This window comes from Ptychodera flava, unplaced genomic scaffold (assembly GCF_041260155.1).
Source record: "Ptychodera flava strain L36383 unplaced genomic scaffold, AS_Pfla_20210202 Scaffold_45__1_contigs__length_1260105_pilon, whole genome shotgun sequence".
In the NCBI taxonomy this organism is placed as follows: domain Eukaryota; kingdom Metazoa; phylum Hemichordata; class Enteropneusta; family Ptychoderidae; genus Ptychodera; species Ptychodera flava.
In genome coordinates, this window is record NW_027248367.1 from 633,525 (window position 1) to 657,866 (window position 24,342).

General features: G+C 39.3%; 1 protein-coding gene and 1 pseudogene across 1 annotated transcript in view; one reads left to right on the plus strand and one right to left on the minus strand.

Annotated features, from left to right (window-relative positions):
- The window catches only part of LOC139128208 (origin recognition complex subunit 4-like), a 26,121-nt pseudogene continuing 1,779 nt past the window's right edge, over positions 1-24,342 (plus strand).
- The window catches only part of LOC139128170 (triadin-like), a 24,312-nt gene continuing 23,483 nt past the window's right edge, over positions 23,514-24,342 (minus strand). Inside the window, exon 8 of the mRNA XM_070694006.1 lies at positions 23,514-23,563. Within this exon, the coding sequence (XP_070550107.1) occupies positions 23,514-23,563 (50 nt within the window). The remainder of the gene's footprint in view (positions 23,564-24,342) is intronic.

Sequence of the window (24,342 nt, forward strand, 5' to 3'; positions counted from 1 at the left end):
CTTGGGTTCTTGCCGCGCTTACGCGGATGGGTACAAATTTCAAATAATTTGTGACGTCATTGAATGTTGTGCACATGTTTACTCGGCTCTGAGCTGCCCTGAGGGCAGCGCTGCCCTCAGGTCATTTTTCAGTTGCAACTTCTACCGCCTGCTACTGGAACAGCGTATAAAGTGTTCAGGTTGCTATTGTACCATTCTTATCCACATGTTAGATTGCCGAAGGACTTCTGGATACATGGTACTTTAGTCCACGAAAAACTCTTCTTTCTTAAAGTGTTCAACTTAGCCTGTGAAAAGTCCGTCATGTTTCGTAGGAAGTCTATCGTCAAACGCAGTGAAGATGAGTGGCTTCGTGAAGTCCAGCGGATTTTGAGAGAGAGACTTTCTCAGAAGTCAGTTCAAACGAAAGTGTACGGCCTTGACAGCCAGAGGAGGTTCGTAGTTTGTTGTTGCTTCGATCCACTGCCGTTTTGACTCTATTCCACAATAGGTATAATATTGCTGCGAAAACGAGCCCTGCCACTCCTTGACGTGTTCTGCTGGGAGTGGCACTCCAATGACCAACCTACCCGAGTGGTAGAGGCTACGGATTCGCAGCAAGGTATAATACAGCCACAGCCCACTGCTGGCTGCAGTTCCGTAGCCCATAAGCCTAGAGTCCTACACGTCCATTTGCCTCCGTACCTCCGAGGCTAGCTCTGCATAACGCTGGTAAAACACAGCCCTGCCATGCAGAGCTACTCCGAGGCAAGCGACGTGTAGGATTCTAGGTTGGTACGGTGTGCATTACAAGATGGTTCCCAGACACTTCGCACCAAAACAGTTCGCACCATACCATCTCGTCCCACACCATTTCGCACCAAAACCACTTCGCACCAAAACAACCTCGTACCAAAACGTCTTCGCCCCAAAAATCACGTCGCCCAAAACCATTGCGACCCGAAAAAAACACCACTTAACTCCCCAATTTATCGGTAACCGTTAAAAGCTGAAAATAACCAACCACTGCCAGTGAAGTTTTAATCACCTTTCTACCATCGCAGGCCTGAAATCTTGAAATTGTACACATTTTGAGAAAATGACACCGCATTGTGCAATACCGCGCACAGCACCTGAAATGTACCATTTAGTAGTTTGTGTGTTTCTTTATTCTAATATATGGTATGGTTTCATGGAAGAATAAATGGTTCGTGGTAGCCAAGTTGCAGGTAAAAACAACGTTATGATACATCGTGACATCGATGTTTTAGGACGAGTTGACGGAACTATACGGTAAGTGATGTGGTTTTAGTACGAGGTGGTACTTGGGGCGAAGTGGCGTTGGACGAGGTAGTACTTGGGACGAGGTGGTTTTGGTGCGAAATGGTTTTGGGACGAAGTTGTGTGGGGCGAACTGGTTTTGGTGCGAAGTGTCCGGACCCCTACAAAATAATGCTCACCACACAGCTGCCGTCGTGTATCGGTTCACAAGCGACTGTGGTGGGGACCGTTCAGAATCGCTGGGAAAGATGTTGGCTACGGGGCGGGGTTGACGACGTCCACACATGCTTTGCAGGCGTGACGAAACAATAAAATCATTTCAGTTTTCCATCAGTGTGTATCATCCTTACTGCTCTGCAATACTTGAAAAATCACAGTATATGGGTTTAGATCGTACTCAACACTGTCATCTCCAGTACCTTTATGATACGAACATTGGTTGTGTTTCATTCTAGACATCTTTTAGATCTTATGAGAAGATGTGTTTCCATGGGGGAAAGCAACTCAGCTTTAGTGATTGGTCCCAGAGGCAGTGGTAAAACAATGGTAAGAATAGAATATTTTCTTTTTATACCTTTAATAGATCAAAGACAGTGTTCACTGAACAAAAATGGAAATACCCCTCTCCCCATGAATCAGGAAAATATCTACTGATATTAAGACTGCTTTTGACATTTTATGGTTGGTTCTCCATCAGTGTTTTCACCAGGTTTCTCTCACTGGGGGGGGGATGTTGCCCTCTGCATGATAACATTTTTTGGGGGGGATTTGGTTCTAATTTAGGGGGATTACAAATGATGTTTAAATACCTGATATTCAACTTGTCAGTACAGCCGGCCTGTAGCTTGCAGATGTGAAATGTGAACGGCTCTGTGAATATGCAGTGGAGCTGTGGTGTCTTGATCATGCTTGGGTCATGGGTCATCGCCATGGGGTCCTGTGAGAATAACCTCTGACCTGAGCACAATCAATATGTCACAGCACTGCTACAATTCATAGCTACCGCTTTTGTAGACTAATGAATTTAGTTCTAACTTTGACTTCAGTTGTAAACAACAACAATGCAACATCTTGTACAATGTGGGGGCAGTAGCTAGGTTACCAGTCTCACATGGAGGCACTGTGGGGCAGTAGTTAGGTTACCAGTCTCACATGGAGGCACTGTGGGGCAGTAGTTAGGTTACCAGTCTAACATGGAGGCACTGGGGGCAGTAGTTAGGTTACCAGTCTCACATGGAGGCACTGTGGGGCAGTAGTTAGGTTACCAGTCTCACATGGAGGCACTGTGGGGCAGTAGAGTAGGTTACCAGTCTCACATGGAGGCACTGTGGGCAGTAGTTAAGTTACCAGTCTCACAATCAGAGTATGGTGAGTTTGAGACATGGTAAGTCCAGAGTAATGGATTCACTGTCAGAGTATGGTGAGTTTGAGACATGGTAAGTCCAGAGTAATGGATTCACTGTCAGAGTATGGTGAGTTTGAGACATGGTAAGTCCAGAGTAATGGATTCACTGTCAGAGTATGGTGAGTTTGAGACATGGTAAGTCCAGAGTAATGGATTCACTGTCAGAGTATGGTGAGTTTGAGACATGGTAAGTCCAGAGTAATGGATTCACTGTCAGAGGATGGTGAGTTCAAGACACCGCACGGTTGTTGCGCCCTTGAGCAAGGCACTCTACTGTTGTGCCCTGAGCAAGGCATTTTACTCATTGCTCCATTTGGGCAGTGGCTGATGGGTACCTCATCCTGTGATTGGGCAGTGGCTAATGGGTACCTCATCCTGTGATTGGGCAGTGGCTAATGGGTACCTCATCCTGTGATTGGGCAGTGGCTAATGGGTACCTCATCCTGTGATTGGGCAGTGACTAATGGGTACCTCATCCTGTGATTGGGCAGTGGCTAATGGATACCTCATCCTGTGATGGGCCAGTGGCTAATGGTACCTCATCTTGTGATTGGGCAGTGGCTAATGGGTACCTCATCCTGTGATTGGGCAGTGTAATTGCAATAGTCAAAAGATTATTGCTTTGACAATATGTGAACACTAGTGTGAATGGATTAAATTCACAACTTTGATGTTTGATAATATTTTCACTGGGATTTTCTTGAAAAGTGGATTTTATTCATGAAATAAAATCCCAGTGAATAATTTATGCAATATTACATTATTTGACAGGCTTTGTTGAAAAAGGCACTTTACTCAGAACAGGAATAGCTTGTTGTAGAGGGCGCACTTGTTCCAGCATGATTTCATGTCACTGACCTGAAATCATTTTGGCATTATCAAACAAAAATTATCAAGCATCAAAGTTGAGAAATTTAATCCATTCCCTTGAAATTTATTTATTTTATTTAGTTATTTACTTTATCTTTAACACAAACTGTTTTTGATGAACAGTGATTTTCTTAGTCGATATTGATCACCAATTTGAGTCATCGGGACCTCTAAGACAATGAAAACAGATATTTCAGTTTGTAAACTTTATCCCAAAATTCATCACGCAATGGTTTCATCCTTTGTTTGTAACATCATGGTTCAGTCCATATAATGTAATGTAGGGGTGTAAAGAGTACACTTACAGAAATCTAGTGAATGATATGGATTTGATTTGCCTATAGCTGCTAGGGTACTGGATGAAGTGAAATCAGACAATGTAGCCAAAGATAATTTATTACAAGTCAACTTGAATGGTTTACTTCAGACAGATGATAGGATTGCTCTCAAGGAAATTACAAGACAGCTACAACTGGAAAATACCCTTGGAGATAAAGTCTTTGTAAGTGATAGCATTGCTGAGGTTACTGGACTTAGGTCAAAGATAAAAATTATAAATTGTGTTACCATGCAGGTAGAATGCAACTTATATTCAATTCAGAGTATCAAATAAGTTTACAATATACAGAAAATTTGTTTAAAATTTCAACATTATATTGACAGCCTCACATTATATCTGTGCAGGGCTGTCAATGTTTTTCAGAATAGAAGGGTACAAGTGAAAGAACAGGAGGGTACAGCCTTGTGCGGAGCGAAGCGGAGCAAGGCGTGCGCGCAAGCGCACGCGGGGGGAGGCCAGGAGGGGGTGTCCCCCCTCCTGAAGCTGAAGCTTTTCTAATTATTCATCTTCAATTGGTGGCCTGTGGTGGCACTTTTGAGGGCAATTTACTGTCAAGTTTATTATAACTGAAGTATCAAAAGTAACATGAAATTGAATCTTGTGAAATAAATTATGAAAGACAAACAGAAGTATTACAGAGTTTATATGTTTATTGATACACCAGGTTATTATTATTTGCATACAAATTCTGTTGAATTACAACCTGCTTAATAAAGATCATAATCTGAACCATAATCAGAATCACTGGAGTACTCATCTAAGCCCAAGGCTTGTATGGCAGTACCAGCTGAAATACCTCAATATTGTGTGATTCTCAGGCTGATGAAACAGTAGCTTCAGAAACTACATCTGCAAAAACTATTCCTTCAGATGTAGCTTTAGAAACTATTTCTTAAGAAACAACATCTGCAGAAAGTAATTCAATAAAAAAAATACGTTCCCATTCAATAACAGCTAATCGTATTAGAATTAAACAAAATCTTGTCCCCACTGCAAAACTGATGTGACCATATTAACGTCACGACAAAAAATTCCGATCTGCGTCTGGTTGATACTGCTGTAATTTTATTTTGTCTGTTTCAAGACCTCTCCACAGAGTTACCGGCTATGAATTTCCAGTGTGAAAATTTACAAATGTAATGGGGTAAATACGAGACCATTACCAGAGACAATTTGAGTAGACGCTACGTCATACAAACAATTACATACTTACAATGAAAATGCGTGGCTTCGTTGTCCGTCGGCCTCTCAATCGACAAGATTGAGAATATGTTGATTTATTTACGTAGTAAATCCTTGCGCGTGAAAGTTAACGATCAAATCTTTTCTCCTGATGACTATCTATTCTGATATCCCTCACAGTAGTCAGAGTTTTGTCGAAACCCACGCCGGCCAAGTGGGTAGGCTCACTACATGCATGATATATCCATATTCAAAACATGGTTTACCGCCGTATGCGTACGTGCAAGATACCGCGAAAGTATATAGTCAAGCCTAGCTAAATTTTTTGATTGCCCTAAACATTAAAAAAATGTTGGTCTTGGTAAATGATTTTGAAGGATCGGAATACCGATATTTGCTTTTGAGGAAAGATTTCGGATGTCGGAAAATATTTATCAAACTTCAATACTCGGGCCTTCGAAACAACCACAGTACACAGCATGTACTACCGTAAGAATACATTTCATAGAACGGCGGCTTGGTGCAAACAAATTCAGTGGTAGTCAAAACTCACTAAAAATTGTGTCAATCCCCACAAAGTTTTTTTTTGCGCTGAGTAAACGATTCTTACTCATTGTAAAGAGTGTTCACGATCTGCAAACGGGAAAACAAATCAAAAATTCCAGTCGCGCTAAATACACGTAATGCTATGGCATTTTGCTCAGACGCGGCGTGAAATCACATTGCATGCTATACCACTGATGGATTGAACCCCCGATCACTGAAATTCCTCAGGAAAATAAAATGATTTACAAATTGACATTACTTTTATCTCCAAAGCTAGTGTAAGCCTCTCGGGGTCTTTTTTGGACCCATACATATATATATCCAACGTGGCTGTCGTTCTTTTCGTAGCCTATATCGATCGTGTACGTCCGAAAACCAATCACAACACGCAAAGCATTTTGACAGTACGATTGAAACCAATCAGAAATCGGCTACCAACGAGCCTTAGGGGCTGCGCCTCTGTAGCACAGCGCAGCCAACGGTAGAATTGGGACAGGAAAGAATTCATAACGTGTGTAAAGATCATTATTGCAGGCCTTGAATAGGGAAAACAGGCGGCGGCAAGACCTGTGTCAGACGGCGATTTGCCGCCGGTGACCGGCTATAAATGACAGCCCTGTCTGTGTTGATTAGGTCTGGAAGAATAAGTGTTATTACGCTTGTATAGTGATACCATTATACATGTACAGTGGTATTGGTATTGTATAGTGGTACCAGTATACATGTCCAGTGGTACTGGTATTGTATAGTGGTACCAGTATACATGTACAGCTGGTACTGGTATTGTATAGTGGTACCAGTATACATGTACAGTGGTACTGGTATTGTATAGTGGTACCAGATACATGTGCAGTGGTACTGTTATAGTCCCCACGGACACCGTCCGGGGGGACTTATAGGTTTGGTCATGTGCGTGCGTGGCGTGCGTTCGTGCGTGTGTGCGTCCGTCTGTCTGTCCGTTCATGCAGATATCTCAGAGATGCCTGGAGCGATTTCATTCAAACTTTTTACAAGGATTACTTCATATGTCATACAGATGCACGTCAATTTGTTTTGTGATGCAATCCAATATGGCCACCAGGCGGCCATTTTATTATGATTTTTTCATGTACAGAGCCATTACTCAGGCATGTTCCAACCGATTTTATTCAAAGTTGGTACAAGGACATTGACCAATGTCATAGATATGCACGTCAATTTGTTTTGTGATACGATCCAATATGGCCGCCAGGCGGCCATTTTATTACAATTTTTTTCATGTACAGAGCCATTACTCAGGCATGTTTCAACTGATTTTATTCAAATTTGGTACAAGGTTATTGACAAATGTCATAGCTGTGCACGTCAATTTGTTTTGTGATACGATCCAAAATGGCCGCTCTGCGGCCATTTTATTACGATTTTTTCATGTACAGAGCCATAACTCGGGCATATCTCAACCGATTTTATTCAAAGTTGGTACAAGGACATTGACCTATGTCATACATATGCACGTCAATCTGTTTTGTGATACGATCCAATATGGCCGCCAGGCGGCCATTTTATTACGATTTTTTCATGTACAGAGCCATTTCTCAGGCATATCTGCATGTTTCAACCGATTTTATTCAAAGTTGGTACAAGGACATCGACCAATGTCATAGCTATGCACATCAATTTGTTTTGTGATGCGATCCAATATGGCCACTGTGCGACCATTTTGTTACGATTTTTTCATGTCCTGAACCATAACTCAGACATGTATCAAGCGAATTCATTCAAAAGTATTTTTATCACAGACCTAATGAAGAGGACTCTATCCTCTCTGAGGACCTGTAATCAAAGCACCCATTAACAAGTGGGGACTGCGTCATCAACGATGACTTGTTGTATAGTGGTACCAGTATACATGTACAGTGGTACTGGTATTGTATAGTGGTACCAGTATACATGTACAGTGGTACTGGAATTGTATAGTGGTACCAGTATACATGTACAGTGGTACTGTTATTGTATAGTGGTACCAGTATACATGTACAGCGGTACTGGTATTGTATAGTGGTACCAGTATACATGTACAGTGGTACTGGTATTGTATGGTGGTACCAGTATACATGTACAGTGGTACTGGTATTGTATAGTGGTACCAGTATACATGTACAGTGGTACTGGTATTGTATAGTGGTACCAGTATACATGTACAGTGGTACTGGTATTGTATAGTGGTACCAGTATACATGTACAGAGGTACTGGTATCGTATAGTGGCACCAGTATACATGTACAGTGGTACTGGTATTGTATGGTGGTACCACTATACATGTACAGAGGTACTGATATTGCATAGTGGTACCAGTATACATGTACAGTGGTACTGGTATTGTATGGTGGTACTAGTATACATGTACAGTAGTATTGGTATTGTATAGTGGTACCAGTATACATGTCCAGTGGTACTGGTATTGTATAGTGGTACCAGTATATATGTACAGTGCAGTGTTCGCGCTACCGCTCGCCAGATGGCAAATGGCGAATTGATTCACTCATTGGCGACTCAGACGGTCAGAACAATCGCCAGACTGGCGACTCAAAATTTGTGTTTTCGGAGTATAATGGGTCGTACAAGTTGGTAAAATTACTTTTCAGATAAAAGAAGCTAATGGGACATCGAAGTTCCCGTGATAGTATCGTGAGCAAAATGGCACGTATACCCAATACATGTACTTGTGCCCCTCCGAAATGTCCCCCGTTACCTAAATAGAATAGTCCCACTCTAGTTACGTCCGCCATTGTTCACGTTCACGCTGTCCTGTTTTCCCGGGAGGTTGTCATAGTCCAAGTCTAAACATGCAATTTCAGTTGTTTTCAGCGATCATCTTTTCATCTGTGAAGAGCGGTTTTACCGGTGACCATTACAATTTTCACTGCTATGCTGTTGTTTTAACAAGACACGGACCGTTTGATCTTGGAAAGTAGAGTTGCTTTTACGTGCAGCCAATGCACATGCCAGTTCACGGGTTCACACCATGCTCTTGAACGTGAATGGCAGCACACATGATGTCTTTGTTTCACGTTTATATTTTATCTCAAGGTATGATTCAAGCTGAAATGTCACCAAAATGTCACTTCTATATCGAGGGATTGTGCAAACCAGTTTGATTTAAAACAGCTTTGTAAAACACTGTTTACTTAGCTTGGAAATTGTTACTGAGTTTTGCTGTCTTTTGGCATGCCATGCCACGTTCATGAAGATCTTGAGGATGTTACTCTTTTTCTGTATTTTTTGTACTTCACAATTTCTTTGGATGACGTTTGAAAGTTCAAGTGGTGTTCAATAGTCATGCATGAGTTTTGATACGAAGCATTCTTTTTATTGAACTATTAAAGCAGCACTGAGGATACATATGATGATGAGAAAGTGGCAGACCTGAAATATTTGGTTATCATTACTCTTGAGTATTTAATGATATCACCTTTGACCCTTGGAGATGAATGTGTGACCCTTGACCTCACCTCTCAAAAGAAAAATCTGGCTACTTGTGTTCACACTGTATTAGCCAAAAAGGCTAATCAGCTTGAGTAGCCAGAGCAAACCCTGCACTGGTACTGTTATTGTATAGTGGTACCATTATACATGTACAGTGGTACTGGTATTGTATAGTGGTACCAGTATACATGTACAGTGGTACTGTTATTGTATAGTGGTACCAGTATACATGTACAGTGGTACTGGTATTGTATAGTGGTACCAGTATACATGTACAGTGGTACTGGTATTGTATGGTGGTACCAGTATACATGTACAGTGGTACTGGTATTGTATAGTGGTACCAGTATACATGTCCAGTGGTACTAGTATTGTATGGTGGTACCTGTATACATGTACTGCATTGTATAGTGGTACCAGTATACATGTGTGCATTGACAGTAGTTTAATTTTAGACAACGTATAATGAAGACAAGAAATGATCAAAGGCAGTGTGATCATGTGACATCTTCTGTAGAGAAACAGTATTTTATGTTATCTTGTTTGTCTAACTTCAGAGTGTTCCATATCCAGTAGACATTTTTCACCTCTTTCTCCCCTCCCCTCCCACACACACGTACACAAACCCCCTGGGCTGCCACCTGCATACTTGTTATGTACATCGTTTCTGAAATCTTTCATTTTTTAATTTCACAGGGCTCATTTGCAGAAACACTGGCGTTTCTTCTAGAGGCATTGAAAAGTGGTAAGTAGTTGTCTCTGTGTGATTTCTGATAATCACCTCTCCTTCAGTCGAGTACAGATTTGACCATATAAATCTCTCATGGACCTGAAAAGGGAAACTAAAAAGTCAAGTTTGTTACTATGCCCGGCTATAGTTTGTTTCTAGCTCAGCGCCAGCGTAGGATTCATTATGTAAGATTCTGCTTTGATGCTTGGCACAATCAACAGTGATTTCTGCATTTTCTAAGTTGGTATGAATATTCATGAGTACAGCACCACAACTCAAAAACAGACACATCTGTAAGTGTAAATGTCACAGACCAGTTTTTCCCGGACTTCACATTTACGGTTTCTTCCTAGGTAATTTGTTGAAATTGTGGTGCAATTTGTTCATTTGTAATTTTAGGATAACTATCTGAGATAGAAATAAAATGAGGAAAAATACACCAAACGTTGCCACTAATTGTAATAATGAATATTTGACCGTAGTAGTGTTGCTAAATTATTATCCTTGTCACTATGCAGGGATCTATCTTTACCACTGAAATCATTTTGTGATCAAACGGGTCACACATGGAACACTGAGGCACTTGCATGCTGGTAATTTAATGGCTTCATGTCTATTTTCACCAAATTGGAATGATTTTTCTGTGTTGCAGGTGACAAGACATCGCGGCCAATCCTTTTTGTGTTGGATGAATTTGATCTGTTTGCACATCATAAAAACCAGACATTGTTGTACAATCTGTTTGATATCTCCCAGTCAGCCCAGACACCCATTGCTGTTATCGGACTCACTTGTAGACTGGTAAGTCACTCCGATAAAGTTTGATATCACCCAGTCAGCTCAGACACCCATTGCTGTCATCGGACTCACTTGTAGACTGGTAAGTCACTCAGATAAAGTTTGATATCACCCAGTCAGCTCAGACACCCATTGCTGTCATTGGACTCACTTATAGACTGGTAAGTCACTCAGATAAAGTTTGATATCTCCCAGTCAGCTCAGACACCCATTGCTGTCATCGGACTCACTTATAGACTGGTAAGTCACTCTGATAAAGTTTGATATCACCCAGTCAGCTCAGACACCCATTGCAGTCATTGGACTCACTTATAGACTTGTAAGTCACTCGATAAAGTTTGATATCACCCAGTCAGCTCAGACACCCATTGCTGTCATTGGACTCACTTATAGACTGGTAAGTCACTCAGATAAAGTTTGATATCGCCCAGTCAGCTCAGACACCTATTGCAGTCATTGGAATTACTCATAGGCAGGTATAAGTCTCTCCGGTAAAGTTTGATATCGCCCAGTCAGGTCATTGCTGTCAGTGGACTCACTTATAGACTGGTAAGTCACTCTTATTAAAGATTTCATGTTTTAATAGGATTGTAAAGGTTTCAAAATATACCTTTATGGGACATTTTAGTGAGATGATCATTTCAAAAATTTGTCACAAAACACTGATATACTTTTGTTTTTAAAGTTTTATCGGTAACACTTGTCAGAATGGTGTCACAACAGCAGAGAAATTGTTGGACGTTCTTAAATACAAACAGTTGTTGATACAATTGTATTTGGCATTTGAATACAATGTGGAATGTGGGCATAGCCTTGAAGACCAATAATTTTGTTTTACATCCAACATCTCTCACTCTGTGATGTCATACATATTCACAAAACTGATCTCGTCATCATATTAGAATGATGTCTGTCTTGCTTTGATGTGCAGTGATACAGGAGTAAACTCAACAATAAAAATACTAAACCTGTTCACCCCCAATTCCACATAGACAGGTCCACACTCACCATTGTTAACAACAAGTTTAGACCAAACCATGGTTTTAAAAGGGTTCCTTCCTAACTGCAAATAAATGTGTAGGAAATAGAGGGTGCTTTCATGGGCGAACTGCATGTGTAGGTGAACTTTCAACCCAATTAGAATACTCAATTCTTCTTATAGGGGGTATAATGTAATGATTATTGTAAAGGGGATTTCCTGGCCTTTCTAATGATATACATATCAGCTATAACTGAATATTCATACTCGCCAGTGAGTTGTTTTCTTCTGCTTATGCAACAGATCTGTGCAGAAACTTTAAAAATGGTGGAATTGGACAGTGTGCAGCTCGGCATCAAATTGCTGATATTTGTTGTGACAGTGAGTTTTTTTGATGACAGACAGATAAAAAGACAACTTGTAAGATGACAACAGACATTTTTATGTGAATATACATGGAGTTTTAAAGAAAGACCGTATACCTCCATGGTATAGAGTACTCAAATTCAAACTTTGATACATTTATGCAAATTAGACATGTTACAATTTGCAAAGAATTTGTTACATTGTTGTTAATTACAACAAAAGAAAATTTAATACCGGTTATGATGATATGTAACTTAATCATTAACACTTCCAAAATATCAGGGATATGCACTGTGTTGTGAACAGGTCTTATATGCTAATTTTAATTCAGGCCATAAGGGTATACAAGGTTTCTCTATAATATAGAAAGGAAAGGGTTAAGGTCTGATCAACCTTTGCTTGGTGAAGCCAGGTAAGACAGATATCTTCAAGGAGTAAATCACATGACAGGTTTTGACAACTGAACTTTGTGTCCTATTTATTTGATTTATTGCTTTATTTCTGAAAAATAAAACAAAGTACTTTGGCTTGATTTTACAGGATGTCATTGAGTTACTTGAGAAGAGGGTGAAATCACGTTTCTCACATCGACAAATTCACATCTTCAGTTCACTTACATTTGAAGAGTACGAAGAAGTCTTTGTTGAAATTCTTAGTCTTCCAAAAACATTTCCAGAGAGAAAATTTATGCAGCAATGGCATCAACATGTAAAGGTAAGTCATGTGATATCATGAACCAATCACAGAGAAGAGGTAGATTAAGGAGGCAAGGCATGTGATATTTTGAGCCAATTACAAAAGAGTGTCACATCATATGGAAATTGTGTGTTGTTATGAACAAATCATAAAGAAAGGTCACATCATGGAGGCAGGTCATGTGATGTCATGAACCCAATCACAGTGAAGGCACACTAATTGAAGCAAGTCATGTGATGTCACAAACCAATCAGTGAAAAAGAGCCACATCATGTTTATCATATACCTACATTCACGTGCCTGTGTGTAAACTATGGGAGGAAGCGCCCTTAGATCCGTGCATTTTTTTTACGTATCACGCCCCAGCCCGGTGCCCAAATATGGGCAATCGCGTTCATTTCTGAACTACCTCGATTCTGGTTACTACGCGCGTTGCTATCCGCAAACATTCCATTCATACACAAAGCCAGCGGGAGATTAGGAAAACGTCTACTCACTCAGATCGTAGTGGCGCGTGGCGACAGTGGATCCGCGCCGGTGACATCGGCTTTTATTTCTAAATTCAAGTGAAACCCTGTGTATACTGAGTGCGTGCCTGTGATCCAGGCTGAAATCGAGGTGTAAGAAAAGCGTAATGTCAATTTATTGTAAGTTATACTGAGCCTGTTGGTCATGTACTACAGGAGGCTATGAACGTTGCTCTTCTAGAATTCTACAGTCATCAGTGGCGTCATTATGTATGTCAATCCATGACGGGAAGTGGCCATCGCTTTTCTGAAATATTGAATCAAATGGCGATGAATTTTTGATATCGCACGGATTTTTATCTCCAAATTGATGCTGAATATGTAAACTACATGATTCCATAAGGTATATGATAAAACCTTTATGGCCCTGATACCGCTTTTGCGGCCCTTGGTCGTACGGCGTATGGGCCCTCGCACGCTCGGGCCCTTCCGCCGTACGACCTCGAGCCGCAAAAGCCGTATCAGGGCCGTAAAGATTATAATTTCAGTTAGGTGCTAAAAATCATCTCATATTGCTGAGTCAACATATTGAGAAGAATCCAGTAGGATAGCTGTATACCATGTTAATGTTAAACAAGTCATCGTTGATGACACAGTCCCCGCTTGTCCATTTTGTTATAATCTTTGGTGTCTAGGTAGCTGTGGTCTGGGTAGCTGTGTTCGGTTCAAGGATGTCTGAGTTATGATCTAAAGACATGAAAAATCGCAACAAAATGGCCGCCACGCGCCCATATTGGAACATATTGCAAAATAATTTGACATGGATATGTAAGCCATAGTGTTATGCTTTTGTGCCAAGTTTGAGCAGAATGTGCTCAAGGATGTCTGAGTTATGGTCCACAGACATGAAAAATCGCAACAAAATGGCCGCCACGTGCCCATATTTAAACATATCGCAAAATTATTTGACATGGATATGAAAGCCATGATGATATGCCTTTATGCCAAGTTTGAGCAGAATGTGCTCAAGGATGTCTGAGTTATGGTCCAAAGACATGATAAATCGCAATAAAATGGCCGCCTCGCGCCCATATTGGATCGTATCACAAAATAAATCGACGTGCATCTGTAGGTCATAGTCCTATGCCTTTGTGCCAAGTTTGAACAAAATCAGTTTAGCAGTGTCTGAGAAACTGTTGATGACGGACGGACAGACGGACGGACGGACGGACGGACGGACGGACGGACACACGGACGGGACCCAATCTATAAGTCCCCGCTGGACTTCGTCCGCGGGGGACTAATAAGTTACTGCATGTAACATAACTGCTGCATTTAACAATGTGGAAAATCATGACATACGCACTGTCACAATTGAACAGTCTCACTGCAGACATGACTTTCAGAAGGCATCAGTGGGTTTTGTTATCAAAAACAATAAGCAATTTTCAAAAAAACTTGTATTTATTTTTTTCCTGTTTCATTGAATGAAAAATAGTTGTGCGGGCATATCCTTTTTGATGTAGTATTGGACTTGAAATGGTGAGGAAGGCTTGACATTATCTCTTTGCTTTCTTTCTTTGTAGGAATTGTCAGAGGAGACAATGACAGTTGATGTCTTGCAGAGACTCTATCACTCTGATAAAAACATCAGAGCTTGGAAGTCATTTCTGGTGAGAAAAGTCAATAGTATCCTAAAACCTATCCTTTTTGACACATCTGTGTTTAGGAAACCTCTGTAATCAGGTCACCTTTATAATAAGGACACTCCTATAATCAGGACATCTGTATTGTCAGGACACCTCTGTAATATGGATGTCTCTGTTAGTTGTTTATACGGATGCACCTCTGCTATGTACAAAATCTACAAGTAAAATGTTTCAAGTTTAAAGGCCTGCGTTGGCGCGGAATTGTCTCATCAGAAAATTTACCCACCAGATTACAATTTCAATGGAAAACAAAAAGGCTATCACACCTCCATAATCCTCTTACAGACTAGAACAAAGGTGATCCAAGGGATTGCCATAAAGGCCTTTAAAGGTAGGGGACTCCATCCCAGTGATTGAGTTTGTTCTAGTCTGTAAGAGTATTATGGAGGTGTCATATCCTTTTGTTTTTCACTGAAATTGTAATCTAATAAATATATTTTCTGGCAAGACAATCGGACGTCAAACCCGCACCTTAAATTGAATTGAACCTTTCTGTAAAGGACACTTCATTCTTGAACAAATCCTGAGATATTTGTGTTGAAATTGAAGAGGGACAAATATACTGAAGTTTAGTGTAGTATCAATGCCAGAAGATTTTAACTGACATTTTGGTTGAAATCACTCAAAATGGCACAGAATACTTTTGTGGGTAAAATTCAAAAAAGGTAAAATCTTTGTGTAGAACCAGAATATATCTATTAAAATGTGAGTAACATTTATGTAATAAATACAGTCAGTACAAGACAAAATTGTTTTACCACACTTGCCAAACAATGAAATTTGCAGCGTACAGCATTGTAGCACTGACACAAAACTTTGTTAAGTTTGCAATGTCGGTGTCTGCAGGCCACTTTAATAATTGCAATTTACATTTGTTGTGAACATCTGTACAACAGAGATCCAGCAATCATAAAATAGTTGTGTGGCTGATATTGATTAGATTTCCATATCATGTCAGTGATGTTGAAATAAGTGTGTGTTTTGAGTAAGAGAAGACTTTATAGACCATTGTTTTGTTTATTCATGGATATAATTTTGTTATTGTTGCAGCTTCTTCCAGTTTGTAAATTGACACCAGACCACTGCCAATACTTGACAATTGGAGAGTACAGATTTTTAGAATCCAGCCAATACTTGACAATGGACTCCAAAGCTGCTATGTTACATGGTGAGTAAAATAGTCCAATCTTTCAGATTCTATGATATTTTTTTTTTGACTTTTATGTTTGCAAGGATGAGTAGCTCTGTTCACGGTACCAGTGGTCCATAAATCAGCATCAAAGCAGAGAAGGTTGTCCCTGTTCCAGCTTGCTTTTTCCAGTAGACACTTTTATTGTACAACTATAGTACCACAAAGTTGTCTACTAGACAGTTAGAATGACGACCATCATGTGATCATTGTAGTTTTGGTGTAAAACCTTGGTGACCTCTGACCTAAGATTGAATTGCTCACTTTAAGAGACACTAGTTGTATAATAGTGGGGTGCCACTGCAATATTACATACTCATGCAGAACCTTTATTGACACACCGACAAAGATCCAGTAGATTTTGTTATTTTCTCTTCCATGGGATTTTTACCAACTTAATATTTTGTGGAAGAGAAAACAACATCAGAAAATTTGATTTACTAATATTCTTTTGATTCTGTATCACATTGCAGGAGTGTCTGTCCTTGAGTTGTGTCTGATCATAGCAATGAAACAACTAACTATCCTGTATGATGGAGATCCTGTCAACTTTGAGATGGTTTATAATGGTTTGTTAAAGTCATCTTTCTTCCAAGTAGTTTCACTCACCCACAGTTATCAGGTTGTCCCTTTTACCACAATGGTTTGACCCTCACCGTGATTTTGGACTGTTCATTGCAAACCGGGGGTAAACAGGTCACAGTTAGTTGATTTCAGACTCAATTTTCAATGCAGACTCTGTCCAAATCAATAAGTATCAATCTCCTTAAAGGTCTAATTATTTTTTCAGTGACTATCAATAATCTGCAAATACATGTATACTTTTTGAAATATGAAATCTACACTTACTATTGCAAGCTGTGTTGTACATTAGTGTTTGACTTCTTTTCAACTTATTGACATATAACAGACATTTAACAAAATTCAACTCAGTCAAAAGACACTAATAAGTACAGTTATCCTTGATTTCTTTGACATATTTTTAAGTCAGTCATGATATCAGTTTTGTAAGTTTCCTGATGAAAGAGTAATTTCACCAAGATAAAAGTGACAACAAACAAATAAATAAATGATTCATTCTAGAAAACTAACTAATAGCAAATAATCACCAATTATAGAAACAAAAAATGAAGGATTTACGGCAATTTATTCGCTTAACCTTGCTCTGTTTATTTACAGAATATCAGAGATTTGTTCAAAGGAAAGACCATTAATTCAATACAGTGCTATGAAAAACCAGTTGTGCTGAAAGTAAGTGTACATTAGTTAAAAAAAGTTTTCATGTGAGTATTTAGGTTGCAGTGGCGGCATATCGACTACAGGATCAATAGATAGATCCGAAAATCGATCTACTTAGCAGACCCCAGCTAAGGAGCACCTGTGGCGGGAGGCCGTAACGCTGGGAATACACAGCATTGTATGCATTGTATGAATCATCAAGAGTTTAGTGTCAGCCCTCACTCAGATAATAAAACATACATCTGAACTTCACTTAGACCAGATCTCTGGACCTAGTGAAATATTGGAGTATGTTTTTTCATGCTCTGTAGTAACTGTGATAATTGTAGCCCTCAGGCCAGTGCGCTAGTTCCTTCTGTCGTGTGGTAGGGCCGCGCGGCGCTTCACAGTCGACATGACAGACGAAACTGGTGCTCGGCCTTTGGGCTACAATAATTACAGCTAGGTTTAAAACCATGCATTATTCGTCTTTATTATAGTTGCAAGCGAACGTTATCACAAAGCTTGTGTAGTAAAGTACATGTATAAATACAAAGTCTTTAATTTCAATTCAGAAAGTGACCCTTTAATTAAACGTAGGAACAGATACGGGCCTTGGTGTACAGTTAGTATGTTGAACTTTCCTTTTATAAACAAAAATCTAAAAACAACTTACAGAATCATATGCGGACACTACAATATTTTGCCTAATATCACATTTGATCTTGTGTGTAAACGAACCGTCACAGCAAAGACAGATAGAAATCTTTAGTCGAGTTGTGTCGCACGCTGAGCAAAATTCGTTCGAGGCTGTTTACTGAGCATTGTTTGCTCTGACATTCATTCACAAATCACATCAACTTGATACTTTGATACACTGTAAGTCATAGCTACCAATCAGAGAATTGGAGTCAGTCACGTGGACTTGTAAATTTTCATAATATTGTAACGTTACATCTGTCAATCGTAGTTTCAATCAGAATGTCTAGTAGTCTGGTTCCCTGACCCATATCCCCGGTAGAGGGCGTGGGGAAATATAGGTCAGGTACCGGGTAGGCATCTGAACAGAATTTTGTTCAAGATGGCGGAGGTTAGTCACCTGACAGAACATGCTACAACAAATATGGCTGCTACCATGAAAACGCCAGTCAAAATTCGACTGGATCAGAATTATGTTCGAACACTGGTATTCGAACCAAAAACATTGGCACACGAGACGGATAACATAAACTGAAAGGATAAATCCAGAAGAGTACGGGGAAATAGAGGTGATTGAAGGCTGGTTGTGATATCGCAGCAGTACTTGTTGCGTGTATCGAACGCGCTAGGGTCATTGAGGTCATCGCCGACTGTGGCGTGACCCCAATGACCCGAGCACGTTCGATACACGCCACAAGTACTGCTGCGATATCACGGCTAATTGAAAGCAAACTTTGTTGGAACTGTGAACGACGATGATTTCGATGGATAGAATGGTGTCCGAATTTTGTGAAAAATGCCAGGCATCATGTCGACGTGTGCTAAATCACAGTGGCTAAATCATGGAGGTAGAAAGTATTTCTTTCTACCTCCACGACTTTGTCGTACAAACAAGAAGTTTGTGTCAAGTGAGCCTGAAAGTGCGAAACCCAAGAAAGATGAGAAAAAGTTACAAGTGTTACTTTCATCCAATCACAGCTTGTTTTATTTTAACCCAATAGCGTCCATGTTTACATTAGCCGGTACCTGACCCTATATTTCCCCACGCCCTCTACGGGGAAATGGGTCAGGGAACCAGACTAAATGTCCAGACGCTTGATAAACTTCACTCCACAAAATGGTGACTAACAATACACACAGTGTTACAGTACTTTAGAGCTAGAGCGGGCTTTTTCAACACAGGACTGGCGTGTCGGTATCACAGTATCAAAATAAAATCTAACAACACAAATCTGATTCACCATTCTTGAATGTAATCATATGCAGACTTGCTTCTACTCTCCGTCATGTAACATACATGCGCCAGTGGCCACTGTATACTGAAAGAAAGCCGCTTTCTCATAAACATCTACGACACTGATCGATCTGAATCACCCTTCAAACCCCTCCCCCTGCTCCCCCCCAATAAAACCAGTTATTGGAGAATTCAGTGATCTATACCTGCCTGATCCATGGCTATCAATAATCATCATCCACAGTGTTTTACCAACTTTGTGTCATTGTTTCTGCAAGAATGTGGCAGTAGATTTCAAGTGTACATAAGCTCACTGTGTGGAAAACAAATGACCTGATATGACCCTAGCTGTTCAAACACATATCACCACTAGCACGAGGAACAACATGTTCATGGCAAGTATAGGAATATTTTGCTTTTTTTCGGAACGAAAATGGAACAGATTAATAAAACATGACGATAATTATAAATTAAGGATTAAAACTATTTGACTTTTATTTAGATCTTTTAAAAAATGATAATTGTACATAGATGTATAAAAATTAAAATCTGAACATACTCAAACTATATTGGTTCAATGTATTCACACAACACGGCAAAATTTATAAAATACATTCTATTCTGTAGGGTTCAAAATACATTTCAAATTGTACTTGCTGATTGATGGATCTACTTAACAGTCAGTCTATACAATAATTTTCAAATAACTTACATCTTTATTTTGATACCTTGATTTTCATCAGTAAACAGTACAACAATGCATTTTAAATTACCAGACAAATGTCTGAAAAATCTGAAGAAATATAAATGATATAAATATCTATTGTGAAATTTGTTAATAATTGAAACAGCAGTGCTGTTTCTAGGTACAAAATGTCTCGGTGTACAATATCATCACACGGCTGTTGTAGATATCAAAATCACGAGGCGACACTCACCTATTCCTGTACACATTGGTAAAAGTTGGTTTGAAATCTAAAACATAAAGATTTGTTCTCATGAACGTCACGAGAAATAAACGACAATGCCATAAAATGGCGATCTACGCTGGTGTCACATTTCATGTTTGTTTACATCTTACACACGTCTACGTCTGTGATGTAAGCGTCCTTAGTTACTGGTCTAAATTTTGATACAATGTTTCATACAGCATCAACCACTAAAGGACCACCGATAATTCTCACTGTAAGATGTGTCTAGAGTCACTATTTACAACAAAAGTAGGAAAACAGCACACTGATACAGAACGAAAGCATTGTGAATATTTCAAAACTACCTTGAAAAGTTTGTACAATTGGTATAACGAAGTAATGCCCTGAGTTGATCCAACTTGCGTGCCCTCTCAACAAAGTGAGATCGAGCTGGTACAACGCCCTCAACGTGCATTCTTGAACTTAGAATGGCGGTGATTGCAAGGTTGAAGTCGTTGTTTATAAACCATAAATCGGAGTAATCTTCCTCCATCGGATGGAAATATCGACAGATTTCAACAAAATTAACATCATCAGATATGTAGGTATTTTACCTCATCTTATTTTGCACACACAATTAATAGTCCGCCCGATATTTATGGCAATGTGATGGAAGGTGTATCTGTAACTATTGCCTGTAGACCACTCCTTGTACAAGTCGACCAAATTTTCGGCGAAAATTTCACAAAATTTGCAAGATTGTTTGCTCGGTATACAAAAGAAGTGAGCAATATATATCTAAGATTGTACGATCCAAAATTTCAATTTCAAAATGAAAAATAACGCCAATATTTGAATATAAACAAACATTTTTGACCAATGTTGTCACTGGGGTATGCCGTGTACAACGGCAGTCAAATACCTCCATGACAAAATTGATCGAAATTGTTGATGATAAATCCACAAAACATCTCCGTTTTGGATTTCTAACATCCCTGAGATGGATCGACTGACACAAATCACAATTTTTGTCGACAACCATATTTCTAAAGTTGTAAAAATAACCTTGCAATCAACTTGTTGCCATGACATCCTTGTCAACGATGCAGTCAAGTCAATGCGATGCGTTCAAACTTTAACGCTCACAAAATTATTCCTTTCAAAAAATTCCTCCAAATTCTGACATTTTGATGTCATGTAGACATACACTTCATGGTGGTGTATTTTATCTACTTGGAAAATACTTTGATTTGGTCACTGCCATACTCTACAACACCAATTTTATCACCCCTGATTGCAATGTACATGGGTCTACTCACATCACCTTGCAGTAGATTACAGATCCACTTTCCATCACATCGATATTTTAGGATCTTATCAAAGCGTAGTCACAAACATAAACATTATCATCTTCATCCACAGCAAGGTATCCATCATATCCCATAGTCCTCCCTGATATCTGACTTTGCCCGAATTGATATAAAAAATTCAGGTCGCTGTCAAAACACTTGATGCAGTAATTGCCAAAGTCATAAACAATGATGACATTGTTGCTGTTTACAACCACAGACTTTGGCCACTTAAATAGTTCTTGACCTCTAATTTGACCATCGGCTTCTTTAACATACTCTCCACTTTGAGTGTACTTGACCAGTCTATCACCTGTGTCGTTGGGTCTGTCGCCATAAGAGGTCAAAATCAAAGTGACCAAAAGAAAGTCATCCATCAGAGCTATGTCATAGACTTCACCTCCAAGTCGAGTAAGTGTTTGGATAATTTTACCATTTTCATCACAAACAACAATTTGTTATTTTCACCACCAAGTATGAAATAGTGGTTGAAACGTGAGATGGCTACACTCACTGGCTGGAATATCTTTGCAAACTGACCATCAAAGCTCCCTATGATTTTGTCACAGGTATAATCATTGTTCAATATCTGTACAATATTGTTACCAGTGTCACACACCACAAGTTTATCACGGTGGAAGGCTAAACATCTTGGACTCTTGAACTTTTGTCCTTGGTATTTATGTTGACCATTGACCAATGTCAATGACCAGTCACCTGAAAGGTCAAAAGTCAAATTTGTGAAAATTATTGAATGCATTGTTGCACGGCTTACGTTTTGTTTTGCTGCAAAAAAGAAACTTTAATTCACATTTTTTTTACTGCCTCAGAATTGTTTTAAAAAAAACTCCCATAAATTCTTTTATTTTTTACAACTTCTCTCTTAATTATTGGTCATTTTGTAAATTTACCATGGCAACATTTTCAACAGAAATAGGTAAAATCAGTATTTTCATCATGCATTTGTAATTTTTTATGCTAAGTTTGCAATTCTTTCAATTTAGCACATTTGTTTATTTTCACGATGTAGCTATCATGTACCAAAATACAAAGTCATTCACTTATTACCAGTAACCATGGCAACATGTTTTTAAGACAGTTACTCAAAATACTTATTTCCAATAACTTTTGTATTTCATGCAGTATGTCAAAAATTGTTTTGCAAAAGATCACAGATTGACATAAACTTGTTTATTTAAGCAATAACCCCAGCTGCAGGAGGGTATACACAAGATTTTGGTAGTGCATGACATATAGCACAAGCCGATAGGCGAGTTCTATATGGAGCGAATTGTACAAAATCGAGTGTATACCTGACTGCGACAGGGATTATTGCTATTATATTACATCAACTTGTGTGTCTTTGTTGTCAATGCTCTGGTATTTTCGTCAGTTTCAGCCCCAGATGCAGAAAACGAATGTATGAGAGATCGAATGTTGGAAATTCTGCGCCCGAGACCAAGCATATTTTAAAGTTTGGATTACGTTGACAACACACGAACACAATATCCTACGACAACATATGCATTACGTTCATTAATATTTCATTAATATTTACATGCAACGCGAACACTACACTAATGATAATACTACTTGCTACCAACACAGAAACGGGTCAAGAGTTCAAACCAAAAGAAAAAGTAAATATTTTTTCGTAAATTTACATAAAAACAATAGTCGTGACTTTTTGGCGTACTAAAATAGATTTGTCTCATTCGCTGTCAGTACAGTATGCGCCAACCGTCGTAACATTCAGACAGAAGTGGTGGTGCAGTGAGGTTACATGTTCTATTGTTGATGGTTATGTAAACAAGTGATGTATACAATCAGCTCTCTGAATGGTGCAACAAATCTACAACTAATAAGACACTTTAACACTTTCATAAAAGCTGCAATGCTCACTCTGACCACAGATCTATCCATAAGTCCATCAATTCTGATAAAATGAGGTACCAGGTACTACCGGTATATGTGGCACTAGTGTAACAATATTCCTTTACATTTTTTCCTCTCAGATTTTTGCTGATACAGAATACCTCTGTGACAGTGGTTAAGTCTCCAAGACTTCAAATTATGTTGTTGTCTGATGTTCTGTGATGTTCAGAGGTGAATGAGTATATTAAAGTCTGGATCTTCATAAGTTGCCATTCCTGACATGAATGAAGGCATATGGCATGATATCAATGTGAACTGTAGTCAGCAATCTAATTGCAAATACCATAGTTTACGTCTTGCCTTTGCGTGGGACAGTACTTGTAGCTAGTGTCAGTTCAAGTTGTGTTGTCATAGTTTTTGATGTACTAAGCATAGAAGTATATAGGACCGTCCTAATGATATCAGTATCTGTACTGAATTAATTCATTTTCAGCAGTGAATAGTTACACATTTATGAAGAATTTCCTTAGGCATTTGATGTCAGTTTATAATGTTTCTGTTGTTTTGTAGATTGTGACACATGGCTGATACAACGGTGAAAGTTTCAAGGACTTCAAAGGATGAGTTCCTGGGTACCTCAATATGTTAAAGCTTTGGTTAGTGAATCAAAACATAATGATGGGTTCTTATATGGTGCACATATTGACAAGTTAATGGGCTCAAGGTGCTTTACAGTTATTATTACCCTGGTCACTGGATCTAATTTAATATCACTCAACTTTTTTGGGAGCAAACAACAGCTCTAGCCTCATATGTGCAGTCAATCAGCACAGCTGGGCTAGACACACACATTACAACCACAGTCCTACCAGGTATCCATCGATCCTGGGTGGGGAGAAGCAATGAGGAATAAAGTGCCTTGCTCAAGGACACAACACCATAGCCATGCCGGGGCTTGAACTTACCATCCTTTGACCGTGTGTTCACTGTTGTAGCCACTGGTTCATTATGCCCCAAAACACTTTGCTTTCGCAGAAAAGTAGATTATTTTTGA